The 15,891-nt window shown below is 71.8% G+C and overlaps 2 protein-coding genes across 2 annotated transcripts; both read right to left on the bottom strand.

Annotated features, from left to right (window-relative positions):
• Positions 1-1,153: 1,153 nt before the first annotated feature.
• HCRT (hypocretin neuropeptide precursor) lies at positions 1,154-2,577 on the bottom strand. The gene is made up of 2 exons (XM_026071196.1): positions 2,557-2,577; positions 1,154-1,758 (listed from the first exon to the last, which is right to left on the bottom strand). Exons 1-2 carry the CDS (start codon positions 2,575-2,577, stop codon positions 1,315-1,317), a joined length of 465 nt encoding a protein of 154 aa, XP_025926981.1. The 3' UTR covers positions 1,154-1,314.
• LOC112968753 (inactive phospholipase C-like protein 2) lies at positions 1,653-9,916 on the bottom strand. Its single transcript, XM_026071294.1, has 5 exons — positions 7,427-9,916; positions 6,958-7,161; positions 6,472-6,547; positions 4,537-4,646; positions 1,653-4,158 (listed from the first exon to the last, which is right to left on the bottom strand). Exons 1-5 carry the CDS (start codon positions 9,860-9,862, stop codon positions 3,973-3,975), a joined length of 3,012 nt encoding a protein of 1,003 aa, XP_025927079.1. The 5' UTR covers positions 9,863-9,916; the 3' UTR covers positions 1,653-3,972.
• Positions 9,917-15,891: the final 5,975 nt, after the last annotated feature.

The raw sequence follows: 15,891 nt of genomic DNA, 5'->3' as shown, positions 1-15,891 counted from the left end.
CACCGGCAGCCACCGGCACCGCGGCACCGGGACCCGCTCGGCACCAGCCCCCTCGGCACCGGCAAGGCGGCACCAGCCTGCTCGGCGCCCGGAGGCACCAGCCCTTGCAAAGCCAAGCGGGGTCCATGGAGGCCGCGGAAGGGGCAGGATCCGGCCCGCCCAGCCCCAGCCCACGGCGGGGTCCCGCTGCCGGGGACGGAGGCGCCGGAGGCTCCCGGCACCCTGCAGAGCCCCGCTCCCGCCCCGGCACTGCCCGGGCCCTGCGGCGGGCAGGGGAGGCAGAGGCAGCGGGGGCAGCCCTGGGAGCCGGGACCCCTCTGCGCTGGGGCCAGCGGCCAACACGAGCCCCCAGGCCAGCCGCTGCGCCCAGGACCGGGGCTTGGGAGCTCTGCCCCAGGGAAAGGTGGCCCCGCGGCTGCAGTGCGAGGCTGTGCCTTGGGAGATGCCCCGGGGGGGCCCAGGGGGGACAGGACCCAGCCAGGGCCCTGCGAGGGGACAGAGGTGGGAGGGTAGCCGAGGCAGGTGGAGATTGGGGGGGGGTCCCATGGCCTGGAGGGGGTCACTGGAGGCTCCCTGGTGCTGCGGTGGGGGAGATGCTCTGAGCCCCTCAGGGCACTGCGTAGCCCCAAAGTCCGCATGGCCGGCGGCTGCCCTGCCCTGGCAGCCCGCGCATCACCCAGCGCCAAGCTTCTCCCCTTGCCCGGGTGCAGAACCACTGCCGTCCCTGCCAGGAGGGTCCCGCCATCCTGGGAGAGGCTCCACAAGCACCCCTGTGCCTGGACGCCCTGCTCGAGCCTCGGGTCCCTCCAGGTCTGAACCTGCCAGGCCCAGGCGCACCCCTAGCCTCCCCCCCAGCTCACACCCCTGCAACGGCATGGTGCACAGCGAGCTCTGACGCCCTGCTCTGGCCCCGGCCCCTGGGGCTCCTGCAGACTCGCTCCAGCAGAATATCCTCCCTTCACCCCCCACCAAGGCAAAAGGGGCCAGAGCTGGAAACGCGCGGACGCAGCAGCATCAATCCACGTCCTGGCACAGCGGGCAAAGACTCCAGCCTCGCTGGCTGCCCTGGCACTGACTCTGGCAGGGCCCTGAGCCCCCCCGGCCCCATCCCCGGAGACAAGGCAAAGCTGCGTAACGTCAGGCTACCATTTATTGTAAAAGGCCAGCGGTGCCTGCAGTGCCCTGAGCAGGCTTGGCCAGGGCCATGAGGAGGTATTTAAAAGTGCTATTTACATCAAGCTCCGGGGCTCGAGTCCCCAGGGTCTGTCCCCTGCTGGGATCCCCTTTCTGATCCCACTCCCCCCCCCAACCATCTCAGTAAAAGCTCTTTGCAGCCCCCTGGGCCTGGCTCTTGGCCAGGTCCTTCCCTGACTGTCCCTGGCACTCCCCGGGGCCGGCAGGGCTGGTGTCTGAGCGGCTCAAGACCGGCGTTGGCGGGACGTCCGTGCCCGAGGGGCAGCCCGACGCGTTGTGGCAGGTGGCACCAGGGTGCTCCCCTCGCTTGCCCATGGTGAGGATGCCCGCAGCGTGGTTGCCGGAGCTGTGCAGCAGGTGGTAGAGCCGGCTCTGGAAGGCCGGCGGGACGCTCTTCCTCTTGCCCAGCGTGAGGATGCCGGTGGCATGATTGCCCATGCCGTGCAGGAGGTCGTAGATGCGGCAGGAGCAGGTCTTCTGCCGGCAGCACTCGGGCACGTTCTGCCGGGCCTCGGCCAGGGAGCAGAGCAGGAGCAGGAGCAAGAGGCAAGCTGCTCTCTGGAACTACCGGAACAACGGGCTGGCGTCAGGGTGGGGGCAGCCGGAGAGGCTGGGGCAGCGCAGCCCTGGGGCGGCCTTCCCGTTTCTCCGGAGCAGCCAGACAGCCGGCACCTGGCTGGGCTCGGCTCCCGGCTGCCTGGGCGCTGCAGAGCTGCCTGCATGACCACGCTGCCGGGGTGTCCCAGCTCCAACGGGGACAGAGCCGCTGCTGCACAGGGACAGGGCTGTCCCCAGCCCGGGCTGCAGCAAGGGGATGCAGCAGGAGGGGACAGGGCTCCCGGCCGGTCCTGGCTTCCCCATCACCGCTGCCTCGCTGCTCTGGGGAAAGCTCTCCCGAGAAGAGCCCCGGGGCATCCAGCACTCAGCGGTATGGGCAGCCCTGTGCCCCCCAGGGACGCGGGAACCCAGCAGTCCTGCTCCCCACTGCCTGCTCCAGCCCCACAGACCACGTTTCCTTCCCGCAGCAGGACGAGCTGCAGGTGTCCTCGCTGTCACACACATCCTGCCCCGGCACAAGGCAGCGAGCGCCCTCCCTCGCTGCACGCCATCGTGGGATGTGCAGCGAGAGCCCCTGTGCTCAGCCCACGTCGCAGTGCAATGCTGCATGCACCATGCACCCGGCTGCCTGCACCCCCCAGCCCACGCGGGGCCAAGTCCCAGTTCCCAGCCCACATCGCAGCCTCCCTGGCATCACTTCCCTCCCGGCTCTCCCACACTGCCCGCGGCCCCGGTCGGCCCCTACACGCGCCGCAGCCGGGGCCTCATCCTCCACCCCGACGGGCTGCTCGCGCCCGGCCCCACCTTGGTGTTCGGTGTCTCCATCGTTCCCGGGCGTCTTCAGGTGGCCGAGCGGCGCTGGGGCATGACCCGCCGGGAGCCGAGGAGCAGAGCCGCCCTGAGCCGCTCGCTCTGGCCGCGGGGCTTTATAGGGGGCCACCCCCCACCCGTCCCCTGGCCCTCGCCAGGCCCAGCACAATAGCGCTGCCAAAAATACCCCGGGAAGCGGAGGGGCCGGCGGGAGCCGGGCCGGTCTCCGGGAGACGCGCGCTCTTTGTTCCCAGTAGCTCGGAGACCGGCCAGGCCTTTCCCCTCATTTGCAGCTCCCCATTGTGCGGAGCGGCGCGGAGCGGGCGCGGGACGCGGSTGGCTGCGGAGCCTGGCACTAATGAGGCTGTAATTGCCTAAGGAAGCCGCGGCCAGGCCGGCACAAAGCGGCCGGAAGGTCAGTGCCAGGAGGACGCAGCGGGTCCCCTCCCGACTGCCTGGCCCCAGACGACGGCATCTCCCGGGCTCGTTCCTCGTGGCCCATTAGGCTAATTACCGCTCCCTAACAAAGGGGGGGGGGGCCACGTGGCTCCATGCTGGAGCGGGCACGGCCCCATGGTCCCCGTCCCCAGCACCGGCAGTGCCACCCTCCTGCTCTTCAGTGGCCCCATGCCGGCCCTTGGCCCCCCGTGCCGGGCACGGAGACAGAGCAGCAGGGCACCAGCGTGGGTCTCGCACACTTTACAATGGCTCCGCAGTCCCGATCCGACCCTAGACCGCCCTCGCTCATAGTCTGCGCCCGGGATGCTCTCACCCTAGGGGAGAAGTCCAGGATGCTTTCCCTGATGCCAAAAGCCACATCTGCTCCCCAGGTGCCTGTGCAGCCCCTCGGCAGGGCAGGGCCCGGGGGACCCCAGGGAGGGGATGCGACCCGCTGCCCCACGGCGAGGGCAGGGGGATCAGCCGGCGAGAGCCGGGATGGTTCCAGCCAGGCAGGTTTTCCCCAGGGCTTGTAAAGGCAAATCCAGCAAACCTGAGTCCAGAGACGGGGCTGTTTTCCAGTGGGGCCAGCAGGTCGGGCACAGMGGGCTTGGGGGCACATGCACACGGCCATCGGGGTGCCAGCATCCCCAGCCGGCCCCGGGGCCGGGCGCTCGCTCCGGAAGCGGACACAGAAGGAAGCCCCGGGAGCTCGTGGGGACCGGGACAGACGGGAGCAGGGACGTCCTTCCCCAAACGCCCTGCTCTGCGCCCAGAGCTGGTCCCCACGAGGCTTTGCCGCTGCGCCAGCCCTGCTGCAGCCCTTCGGCCGCCCGTGGGCACGGTGGAGCCCTGCCCCGTGTGTCCCTAAAGGCCGGTGCCCCCGGTCCGGGCCCCACAGGCGATGCCGTGCCGGGGGCAATGCCATGCTGCGGGAGCGCTCAGTCCAGGCCCCGGTGCCCCACGCCGGGGTCAGCAGGATGCCGCGTCGCCGCCTCCTTCCGTCTCGGGGATGGGCTCCAGCGGGGTCCGCAGCCGGGAGGGGTCGGGCGAGGCCGAGCCGTTCCTGCCGATGCCGCAGGACTGCCCCGCGTTGTGGATCTGCCACAGGTTGTCCAGCGCCTCCGCCTTGGCGTGCTTGAGCAGGTCGGCCTGGCCCTGCCGCCGAGCGGAGACGGGCGTCAGGATGGCTCCGCGCCCCGGGATCGCAAAGAGCCGCCCGGCCGTGCCGCACTGCGGCAGCTCCCCGCGAGGCCGCGGGGCCTGGGAAAGGGCAGCTCACGCGGCCGCCCCGCTGGCACGGCCACGGTCCCACGAGGGGGCAGCACGGGCTCGCGGGACGCGGGAGCATCGCGGGACGCGGGAGCATCCCGGACCACCAGAACCTGACCGCTGCATCCGCGGCGCTCACAGAGGTTCCCCATGGTGCTGCAGCCGGGGAGCCCCGGCCAGGACCGAGCCCGCGGCCCTGGGGGGCCCCCTGCGAGGGCTGCGTGCCCCCGCGCCGCACCGGGACCACGGCCCTCGCTCRCCCACCTTCAGCACGGTGATGTTCCAGGCGAAGCTCTCCAGCGCCTTCTGCAGCTTCCGGCCCCGCAGCCCCTCCTTGGCCTCGATGCGGTGCAGCTCCTTGTGGAAGTCCATGCCTGCGGCGCGGGCACACGCAGAGCGCTGCTCAGACGAGCACAGACCGGCCCGGCACGGCGCCCTTCGCCCGGCACGGAGGGAGCGAGCCGACTCCATGCCCCCTCCGTGCAGGGAATGACGGGGCCAACGGAGCAGCCGGCTCTGCACTGCACTCACGGCACAGACGGGGGGAGCGGCCAGCAGGACCGGCTCCCCTAACGCCAGAGCCGAGGGTCCGCCTGGAGGGCTGTGACTGCCCCCAGCACTGGCACGGCCCTCGTGCGCCCCGGCCCTGCGGGGGTCGTGGATCACAGGCCCGCCAGGCCCCCCCGCGCCATGCACCACGTGACGGCCCCGTGAGCGGGTGCTATATTTACCCCTCCCTGACGCAGCCGCGGCTGCGGGCCCACGCCGGGGCTCCCACGCGAGCCTGCTCGCCCGCGCGCCGTCAATCAGCACGCCCCCACCCGCACCCCCCGCCGGCGCCTCCCGCACCCCGGGGCGCCGAAGCAGCGCCAGCAAACGCCCGGGGCGCGCGGGCCGGGATGACCCCCAGGAGCCGCCGCTCCCAGCGCCTGGAGGTGCAGCTCAGCGTCGGCAGCGCCGAGCCGCCCCAGGGCCAGCCCGTGCCCCGGCGGGGCGATGCCCCCCTCCAAGCCGCTCCGTGCCCCGGCAGCGCGGCACAGCCGGGCTCTCACAGCCTTTCCCGGGGAGCCGTGGACCAGGGTGCGGAGCTCCCTGTGGCTCAGGCCCCCCGCAGCCGGGTGCCCCAGCACCCCCGGTGCCGGCCCGCTCCCCCCTCACTTGCACTCCCCCCCGTGCTGGCAGCAGCTGCGGAGCCGCAAGCCGAGCGCCGGGGGAGATTCCCGGGCCTCCGCGCAGCTGGGGAGCAAACAGGGCTGCTGGCAGCAGCACGGGGAGCGGGCTGGGAGCGGCGGCAGCGTGGATCCCCCCTTCCCACCCAGCGCGCCCCAGCTCCCCGCGAGCTCCCGGGCACGGAGGGAGCCGTGCGCCGCTGGCGCAGCCACGCCGCCGCCGCGGGGCCGGGCACGGGGCTGGCGGCCCAGGGGCACCGGAGGAGCGGGGCAGGCTGCCAGCAGCACCTGCCTGTGTGGGTTCAGCCATGTGTCTCCTAAGTCATAACACTCAGTTGCCACTYCTACCGTCAGCCCCAGTCTGTTATTTCGGATGCTAATTATATTCCGGCGTTTGGCAGCTAATGACTCCTCTCCGCTTCCTCGTCAGCCTCCTCCGCACTCCTCCCTTCCCTCCCAGCGCTTCCTGCGCTGCCCACCTTCCCCAGGCGCCCTGCTCGGGGTCCCGCCGCCCCGGCCGGCGCCCCGCACCCGGCACCCCACCGCACCRCCCTCTGCTCTGGCTCCCTCCCCGTCGCGCCTCGTGGCACTGCCGGGATGTGGGAAAGCCGCAGAGCCAGGCTCCGGGCCACGCCAGCCGGAAGCGGCTCTCCCGCGGCCGACCGGGACGACGGCCAGGGCGCTCCCGGCCCCCAGGCTGTTCGGCCGGCAACCCGCAGCCCAGACGCCCTGCCCGGGGGTGCAAAGGCGCACGCCGCCCCGGCCCGGCACATGCATCCCTGCTCCTCCCGTCTGCGTGCACCGCCAAAATCCCAACGCGCCGCCGTGCCCGTGCACTGGTGCCAGGCTGCTCCAGCTCATCCCTGCAGGGACCAGCCCCCAGCTCGGTGGCACGGTGTCCCCGGCACCCCAGGGGGACCTGCCGCGGGTCCCAGGCTGCGCAGCGGCTCCGGCGCCCTGGGACAGCGGTCGGGCGCAGTGGAGGGAGCACGGGGCACCGGGGCTGCGCCCGCCCTCACCGGGGACCCACCTGCCTGCTGCGCTTGCATGAGCTTGCCGTACACGGCGTCGGCCGACTCGATCAGTGTCCGGCTCGTCTGGATCATCTGGGGGAGAGGAGCGGGGCGGCRTGAGGAGCAGGGCGGCCCCGCACAGCCGGCGGCTCCCTGCCGGCCAGGTGCCGCGCGGCCAGCGCCTGGCCGGCAGCCAGCTCTCCCTCCAACACAAAGGAAGGAAGCAGCTCCGGCTTCGGCTATTAATGGGATTTCTCCCRCCAGGCGGGACCGCAGGATGCCCCCCGGCCCGGCGCTGGGGCAGTGCACGCAGGGGGAYGGGGTCTGCGCCGCGGAGCGAACGCCCCGGGCTGGGACGGAGCCGGGGGCAGCCTGCGCCGAGACGTAGTCGCGTCCCTCAGGGGCACCCGCCGCTGCAGCCCCCCAGCCAAGCCCCTCCGCCCCGGGACGGACGCGAGCCRGGCAGGGGGCTGCCCGGCCCCAGCACGCTCCCCGGCTCTTACCGTCTCGTAGGCGGTGAGGACCTTGCGCAGCAGGTCGGGGATGGGGCCCTGGGCCTCCATGGGGGGGTACTGCTCCGCCAGGTTGAGGGTGACGCTGGGCGCGCTGTCGCTGTGCAGCAGCCACGCCGCCACCGTGATGATGCACTGCTTCATGTTGGCGGCGGGCGTCAGGCCGCACAGCTCCTTGAAGGACACCAGCGCGTTCTGCGGGCAGAGACCGGCGTCGGCGTCCGGCCCGTGGAGGGGGCCGCCGACCCCTCGCTCCCTCCCCTGCCTGCCTGCTGGGAAAGGCCCGTGTCCCCCAGCTTTCTGCTCCAGGTGAAGCCTCTCGTCCACAAGCCCCCGGCCCCTCCGGAGCCGGGATCAGGAGGACACCTGGGTGCTCCCGATTCCTTGCCGCCCGGCCCCATCCTCCCCCCCCCCGGCGAACCCGCCTCCCCGCGGCAGCCACCGCTGCACCGTCTGGTACCTGCACGTTCTCCCGCAGGTCGGTGGCCTCCCGCAGCGGCTGGGTGGCCGTCCGGAAGACCTCGTCGATGGCCTTGATGCCGGTGGCCTTGGTGGAGGTGTACTCCCGCACGCGGCGGCCGCGGCGCCCCGCGAGCCCCCGGCGGTGCCCCTTGCCGCCGCCGCGGCGGTCGGTGATGGCCACGTGCACAAAGAGGGTGGCGTGGGGCAGGGGCTCCCCGGCCAGGGACTGGAGCGGGACGTGGCGGTACCCGGGCTGCAGGCACTCGAAGGGGATGGTGTACTGGGCGATGAACTCGTCGCCGATGTAGTCGTCGTCCAGCACCACGAAGCGCAGCACGGCCAGCTCCGGCAGGTTGATCTGGAACTCCAGGCTCTCGTCGAAGACGGGGTTGTCCCCGCTCTGCAGGGCCGTCTTGGTGCGGTGCTCGGCGCAGTCGGCTGGGATGCCGTGGATCTCGGCGCACACGTACGGCTCCACCACCTCCCCCTTGGCCCCGGAGCCCTTGGGCTTGGGCAGGTTCTGCCCGCTGATGACCTTGAGGTGCAGGAGCTGGGCGGGCACCCCCGGCAAGGAGTCCTTGGCGTTGGCGCTGAAGTAGGACACCTCTTCCCGCATGATGGCGGGGCGGAGGACGTAGCCGCAGGCCCCGTTCTGCCGGAACCAGCCCGCGTTCAGGTCCATCATGAGCCCCGGCGTCTGGTAATTCATGGCCACCATCTGGCAGCCGCACTTCCAGAAGTCCTGCGGGTTCATGTTGCTGGCGTCGATGCGCATGGGGCTGGGGTAGACGCGGGAGAGGAAGCGCTTGTTGTAGCTCACCAGCTCCGCGGGGCACTCGTTGGCGAAGCGCCCGGCYTCCACCTCGCTGAAGGAGCACACCTCCCAGTAGCGCTGCCCCCGCCGCGAGCTCTCGAAGTCCTGGAAGGGGACGGCCTGGCAGAGGCTCACCAGCTCCGAGAGCTCCCGGCTGAGGCGCACCCGGCGCGGGGCGCCTCCCTCCGGCGCCTCCCGGTCCTCCTGGCCCAGGCGCCGCGCCAGCTCCCAGCCTTCCTCCTCGTCCGACACCTCGCCCTCGCTGTCCTCGCAGCCGGGCGGCAGCTTCTTGCCCTTGATGAGGATGCGGCCCTTGAGCTGCTCCGGGGAGGGCAGGTAGGACTCGGCGGGGTCGGGGGGCTCCAGGTACAGCTTGTCGCCCAGCGTCTTGCGCAGGCACTGGGCGGCCAGGCGCTGCTGGGCGGCCGAGCAGCGCGCCACGAGGCAGAGGATGAGGGGGTAGGCGGAGGCGGCGAAGGCGTGCTGGTCGATCAGCCCCACCACGGTGCGGAAGGGCACGCAGGAGGCGGCCGAGGGGCTGGTGTAGACCACGGGCTCGCCGTCGGGGCCGTCCCACAGCACCAGCTCGATGCTGCGGCAGCCCAGGCCCAGGGCGCTGATGTAGCCGCTGATGTCCGAGCTGCCCCAGAAGTTGTCCTCCAGGAGGCAGGCGCTGTGGGCAGAGCTGATGTAGTAGTGGGAGAGGGGCTGCGCCATGTCCTGACACACCTTGCGGTGCTGCGGGTCGAAGATGGAGCAGTCGGAGGAGAGCAGGTAGCGCGTGAAGCCATCGATGGCCAGGTAGCCCTTCTCCCGGCCCTCCTTGGAAGGCTCATACTTGCTGACGATCTCCAAGCACTTCTCCTCCGTCACCCCTTCCATGCCCTGCTCCACCTCCAGGAACATCAGCAGGTCCTTCAGGCCCAGGTACTCCTTGTTGCTGGAGAACTGCACCAGCAGGAAGAAGATCTCTGGCCGGGTGCAGAGCTCGCAGTAGGCCTCCACAAAGAGGTCGCAGGCCACGTCCGTGCCCATACGGTCGCTGGCTTTCTGCAGTTCCTTGAACTTCAGCTCGATGGTGGAGGCCTTCATGCCCGGGTTCAGGGCTTTGATGAGCTGCACAGCCCGGGACACGGGGATGCGGCCAGACTTCTCCAGGTCAGCGAGGTCGAAGACGGAGGAGATCCAGGAGGTCCGAAGGCAGGGGTGGCCGGTCCCAGGTGCCTCGGGTGTGTGCTTCCCGTAGGACACCAGGTACCGGAGCCCCATCACCCACGCACTCACCACGTCAGCCGAGCTGGCCACCAGGTCCAGGGACTCGTAGTTGTCTCCATAGATGATGGAGAAGGCGCATTCATCCGGGAACTGGTCGGAGAGGCCGTTGCTGCGCAGGATGGGGGTCTTCTTGCCCACGCGCACCTCTTTGACTGACTTGATCTCAATCTTGGCCTTCTCCGAGTCCTTCTTGGAAGGCTCCCAGCGCACGGAGCGCATGTCCGAGTCCAGCACGAAGAAGCGGCTGTACATGCGGGAGTTGGAGCGTACCTTCTTCAGCTCGCAGCCCTCCAGCATGAAGGAGATGCAGGCGGCCGTGCTGTTGATCTTCCGGTCGTTGGGCATGGTGCTGAAGGACACCGTCTTCTTCTTCTGCACGGGCCGCTGCCGAGAGCCATCCTGCCAGGGCGGGGAGAAGGAGCAGAGCTGTCAGGGCCGGTCCCGAACGAGAGGGCAACGCCACGCACACCCCGCCCCCCCGGCACGCTCTTCCCACCCTGCTCCCAGCCCCAAGCCGCAGGGCGCCCCGGGGAGGCAACACCCGGCCGGTGCAAAGCCCCGCTGGGACCCCGGCCCCATCCCACGCCTGGGAGACACGGGCTGCAGCTGGGGGAGGCAGCGGGGGCCGGGAGCTGGAGCAAGCGCAGCCCTCCCCAGGCCCCGCAGGGACCTGCTGCTCCTCGCTCCAGGGCCGTCCGCAGCCGAAAACAGAGGGAGCAGCTCTGCTGCAGCCTTGGGGTCGCTCTCGGGCACCGAGGGCCACCGGCGCCCGGCAGCACAGCGCAAAGCCCGGGCCCTGGGAGCTGGGGGGGGGGGGGGGGGGGGGGGGGCAGCTCCAGCCGCGGCCTCCCCCACAGCGCGCCTGCCTGATTTATTTTAACTCCGCTTTCCTTCCTTCCTTCCTGCTCCCGGCCTGGAGCCGGATCCTTCCCTGCTGCACGCTCGCCCGCTCACCCGGGCCCTGCAGGCCCCCCCACGCCGGGGGCTGCCCGCCGCCGCCACCGCTGCAGAGGGGCACGCGCCAGCGCCCCGGCATGCGTTTCGGGCAGGGGCCCCGGGTCCGCGGATGCAGAGGGGCTCTGCAACGGCACCGGGGCAGGGATGCTCCCGGCGCTGCCGACCCGGACCTGTGCACCGCCTCCCGGGGATGGAAGGGGGAACCGTGCCACCGCTCGGAGCTGGACAGGGCCGGGGAGGGGGGGGGATATGAGGGGGAACAGCAGGGCTGGCAGCACATTATGGGATGGATTTCATTAAGCAGGGCAGCGGGGAGGAGATTTAATCCACTTCTTTAAGATTATGGTGAGTCACCTCTAATCCGGTGGCGGCTCCAGCACGGGCGGGTTCCTCCCAGCTGCCCGGGTTTGGGGGCGATGGGCCCCCCCCGGCACCCCAAGAGCTTTCACACCTCCATCATCCGGCTGTYGCAGAGCGGATTGACACGCTGGGCGAGCGCATCCCGGCGTTTTGCCCCCAAGGGCCTGGATTCATCCCCACGGGGCCAGGGAGCCATGAGCTAAGGGTGCTGGAGAAGGCAGCAGAGGGCGAGGGAGCAGGACGGGTCACGCGGGCGGCTTTCCCGCTCCATCCCGGGGAGAGGGATCCCAGCGTCCGCCCCGTGCCAGAGCCGGCCGGACCCTGCCAGCRCAGAGGCAGATGCCCCCGAGCGAGACGGCTGAGCGTGCGCAGGGGCCACGGGTAACGCGGGGGGCTCCGGCGCTGCACTGGCCCCGGGGCTCAGCACCCGCCCCAGCGCCGTTCCTCTGCACGTGGGTCCCCGGCTGGCGAAGGCAGACGCAGCTCAGCCTCGCGCGGGGGTCACTTCCGCCACCCCCAGCTCGCGCGCAGCAGCCGTTTGCATCCTCTYGCTGCCAGATTGCCGAGCGCCAGGATCCTGCCTCCGTGCCAGCCGGCTCCGGCTCCCAGGAGCGGGGATGTTCCCTGCTCCGATGGCTGCCGGGGCCCCCCAGCCGGCAGCAGCCGCCCCATCCCCACGGCAGGGCACAGCGTGGGGCTCGGGGACGGACGTTCACGCACAGCATCCCGGGAGCCCCGTCACCCTGCTGGGATGATCCCTCCGGGCCGAGCCGCGGGATCCAGCTGCCGACCCCCAGCCCGGCAGCACGTTACGCCATCGCCAAGCCGGGCGGGGAAGCACGCTCGGGCCAAACCGTCGGCACGGCCGCAACGGCACGCTTCCTGCGAGCGGCAATCTGAGCGTGTCACTGACTCGCGGCGCGAGACCTCGGCCCCCGCGGCTGCCRGCCCCCCGCCGGCGGGACGACTGCTCGCAGCAGGGAGCGCAGCCGCGCTCCTGCCCCGTGGCCCCGACCCCCCGCCGGGCCCACGCCCCAGCCCGGAGCGCACCCCACCCCGGCGGCTCTGCAGCGGGCCGCCAGCAGAAAACAGGAAATCCATCCGGAAAGGAAACACGGGGTGGGGGGCCCGCRCAGATCAAGCGGTCGCCGGGACCTGCCTCCAGCTGCACCAGCGCCTGCCCGCGCCCACGGCGGGCAGCCCAACGCACCTGCCTCCGGCACCGGCCCACCGGGCAGAGCCCCGCGCGGGTGCAGCCTGCCGGCACCCCGCACCCGTCCCGTCTGGGCTTGCAGCGGGCGCCGGGGAAGGAGGGGGCTGAGGCTGGCCAGCGGGTTGGCTGCATCGGGGGGGGGGTGCCAGCACGCGGCGCGGCCCCCAGCAGCTCCGCGGCACCCCTGGCCCCAGGGGCGCTCGCCGGCTCCCAGCCCCGCGCAGGCGAGCCCCGGGCGTGCGCAGCCGCGAGCGCTGCTCAAGGATCTCCGAGCGCGCTGCAGCCGCTGAACGTATTTGCATCCAGGTACCGGATGGAAGCGACCGCATGTTGCCTCACTCCTGCAACCACCCGCCGGGTTAATACACMCTGCTCAGAGAAAGGAAGAGAAAAACCGCTGCTTCCAAGCAGCCCCTTACACAGGCGTTTTGCAGGCCGGCTTCGACCCCGGGGACGCTCTGCTCATGTCTAAGCGCTCCGCGAGGTGCGAGCAGGGAGCAGCGTCGGCAGCCGGAGCCTGCTGAGCCGCAGCTCCGCTAAGGGGATAAGTAGGTCAGCAGCGGAGGCAGCAGGATGCGGTGCTCACGGCCCGGGAGAGGCCCGGTCGCCCGCCTGGAGCGAGAGGAGGATTCCCAGATGGCAGGGGYCAGCTCCGGCGGGAGCAGGGTGTCCTGCGCTGCCAAGCCAGCAGCTCTTGTGCCAGCGCTGCCACGCACATCACACCTGCACGCCCGGGAGGGGAGCTGCGCCGACGGAGACGCCTTCCCCGGCGCTCGGGGCTCCCTGCACCCTGCGCTAAGCACCTCTCGAGCCAATTACCTCCTGCAATTAGCGCCTTGGCGCTGCCCTAATCGCGGCCGCCGTGTGACCGGACTCGTCACCCGGCAAAGCAAACCGCCCGTGAGCGCGGGAAGCGCCGCCAGGCCATGGCCGCCCTTCCCTTCCCTTCCCTTCCCGCGGCTCGTGCCGGCGCAGCAGCTCGTGACGGCCCGGACAGAGGAACCGAAAGCTGCCGGGGTCGAGACGTCTGGGCAGGACCTGCGGCGCAGCAGCCCGGCGAGGGAGCCGGACCGCCGCCGGCACCGGCACCGGCACTGGCAGGACCCTTCTGCCAGCCGCGCCGCTTTGAGCCCTGGAGATGCAGCTGCTCCCGGGCCTGGCTGTGACGTGACTCATCTGCAGCTGGTTTTCCCAGATCCGGGTTCTTCCCGGGGGTCGCGCCACCCTGTCCCAAGCCGGGGAGCGCGAGCGGGGGGCGCAGGGCAGGCAGCGGCCCCGTGCCGGGGCGGAGGCGGCGGGAGGCCAGGTGCAGCCAGGGTTTTCCTCCACGCGTTTGTTCCCTGCCAAGAAGAGAGAGTGACACATCCACTCCCCACGGCACCAGCTGCCGCTCCCCAGCACGGGGCTGCAGGAGCCACGGCCCCGCTCAAAGGCGYCGGCGCAGCTCCCGGGGCTCCGGCAGGAAGGGGAGGTGGCACCACGGCCAGGGGACAGGCCAGCACGGCTCTGGCACGGGTCACATCCTGCAGCAGCCAGAAATGGACCCGGCACTCCCCCAGTCCCTGCTCCAGCACCCCCCCAGCCCTCTGGACCCCCAAACCCCTCCGCTTCCAACCTGGGGAAGGAAGCAGGGAACAGGTCCTTCCACCAGGACACAGGGATGCCAGCTCCCCTGTTCTCCATCCCCGGGAGCCGGGCACCTCGTGCAGCTGCTCTCCCAGCTCCCGTTGCTGCAAGGAGCCGGGTCCAAAACCACCCGGCACGGCCAGCCCCGGGTTCCCCCTGCCCCGGCTGGGTGATTCGCACTTTCAGATTCACTCCTCCAGCCGTTTCTGGAAATCCCGTAAAATAACAGCGCCTTTGGTCTTCCCACACGTGCTCCCAGTGAGTCACCAGCCAGTCTCTGCCCAGCCGCTGCCCACAGCTAATTGGTACCTGCCTGCAAGCGGCTCCCTCCGGCCGGACACGGGGAAATGCGGGGGCCGGCCCGGCAGTGCGGGAATGGCCTCCCCTGGGCATCCAGGGCCAGGYGCTGCTGCGGGATGCAGCCGTGCAGGCATCGGGGCCTCGCAGCCCTCCAGCGCCCAGGCCGATCTCAGCCCCCGAGCRGGCTCGGAGGTGCGTAACTGGGGCCACCGTCAGTTTGCCCTCCTCTGCAGCCGGGCCCCCCCCCAGCAAGCTCTGGCACGGGGCCACGCGACCTTCACGTAAGGCCGAATCCCACTGTGACGCACGCCAGCTACGAGGGGACGCGCTCAGCCCGGCGCGGAGGCAAGCGAAGGGGAGAACAGCCCCTGCGCGCGTTTGCCTCCAGCCTCCCCGCGGGGAAGCTCGCGGGCGGCGCGCTGCAGCCTCTCAGCCTTCCCGAGCATCTGGCGCCCATCCCTGCTGGCTCAGGACAGCGGAGCAGATGGAGCTCGGTTGCTGGAGGAACAGGAGGACCCCGCGAGGTCCCTGCGGCAGCCAGGCRTTCGGCTGGTCCTCCCCGCGCACCAGCACTGCGGGAAGCGCCGGGAAACCTCCTCGCCTGCAGCAGCCGGGCGCCGCACATGGCACGGCTCTGCCCGCGCCGGGCGCTCGCGCACGGGGCCGCTGCGGCCCCCCGGTTTGCAGAGGGAGCCCAGCCCGGGCGCAGGACAGGGCAGGGGAGCTGCCGGGGAGCAGGCAGCCGCCGCGCTCCCTCTGCCCCGCGGCTGCGGCCACCTCCCTTCGCCCAGGCAACAAGGTCTGGGGCCGGCAGCACCGGAGCAGCCCACACACGGGGTATTAATAGTAGCGGAGCTCTACCGGCTTAAAATAGGCTGCCAGGAGCGGGGAGGCGGGTCCCGGGCAAAGGCGACCTATTGTGTCAGCAAGCAATGCCGACGTCAGCACAATTAGGGGGACCGATTTAGAAAAACACACGTGACCCGCTGCCCACCGGCGCAGGAGAGCCCCAGAGACCCTCCCTCAGCCGCGGCCCCCCCCAGGCCATGCCACAGCTCCGGTGCAAGGGTTCGGACTTGCATCAGGAGGCGCTGGCCAAGCTGGGCCCGAGGCTCAAGGCTCTTGCTTGCAGGAGAAAGCGGGAGCGTGCTCGGGAGCCGGGAGCAGCTGCCGGCTCACCGGGCACCCAGCAGTGCCCCGAGCAGGAYGAGGCGATGCTGCCATGTGGCTGCCGCCGCAGGAGCAGCGGTGGCCGCGCAGGGCAGCGCATGGGAACGGTGGCGGCTGCACGGGGCAGCTCAAGGCCGTGCAGGAAGGACAGGCCTGGCCCGGGAGCGCACAAAGCCAGCGCCAGGCTGTGCCCTTGGTGGACCCCGCATGGGGTCGGGKGGCCCCCGACGAGAGCAGCCCCTGCGCCCCGGAGAGGGGCGAGCCCTGCGCCCGGCCGGGCGGCCTCCGCAGCCCCGTGCCCGCCGCCCCGGGGACCCGCCAACCGCCCCGAGGGTGCGGGCACAGCCCCTGCCCCGGCAGCCGGGCCGGACCCGGAGAGCCGCCCCGAGGGCGAGGACGGACGGCGCGGAGGCGGCTCCGGGAGCCGGGCCGGGCCAAGGCCTGCTCCCGCGGGGCCCGACCCGGTCCGGTCCGGCCCGGCTCAGCCCGGCTCGGCTCAGCCCGGCCCGGCTCGGTGCTCTGCAGGGCCCGAGCGCTCCGCAGATGCCGGGGACCGGGGCCAGGGCCGGGAGGCCCCTCCCCGCCGAGCGCCCCGGGGGTGGCCGGGGGCTCCCGCAGCCGGGGGCCGCCGTGCTGGGGTGGGGGCCGGTTCCGGGGGTCGGTTCCCCGGGGGGCCGGTGCCCGGGGGGGCCGGTTCCGAGGGTAGGTTCCCCGGGGGCCGGTTCCGAGGGTCGGTTCCCCGGGGGCC

Source organism: Apteryx rowi, unplaced genomic scaffold (assembly GCF_003343035.1).
Source record: "Apteryx rowi isolate R43461 unplaced genomic scaffold, aptRow1 scaffold_323, whole genome shotgun sequence".
NCBI lineage: Eukaryota > Metazoa > Chordata > Aves > Apterygiformes > Apterygidae > Apteryx > Apteryx rowi.
Note: the sequence above shows the minus strand (reverse complement) of the source record. Positions and strands in the feature narration are given on the sequence as shown.

Coding starts and splice junctions, on each gene's coding strand:
- HCRT (XM_026071196.1), bottom strand. CDS start 2,577: ATGGAGACACCGAACACCAAG. Junction 1,759..2,556: donor TGGAGACACCGAACACCAAG/GTGGGGCCGGGC, acceptor TTGTTCCGGTAG/TTCCAGAGAGCAGCTTGCCT.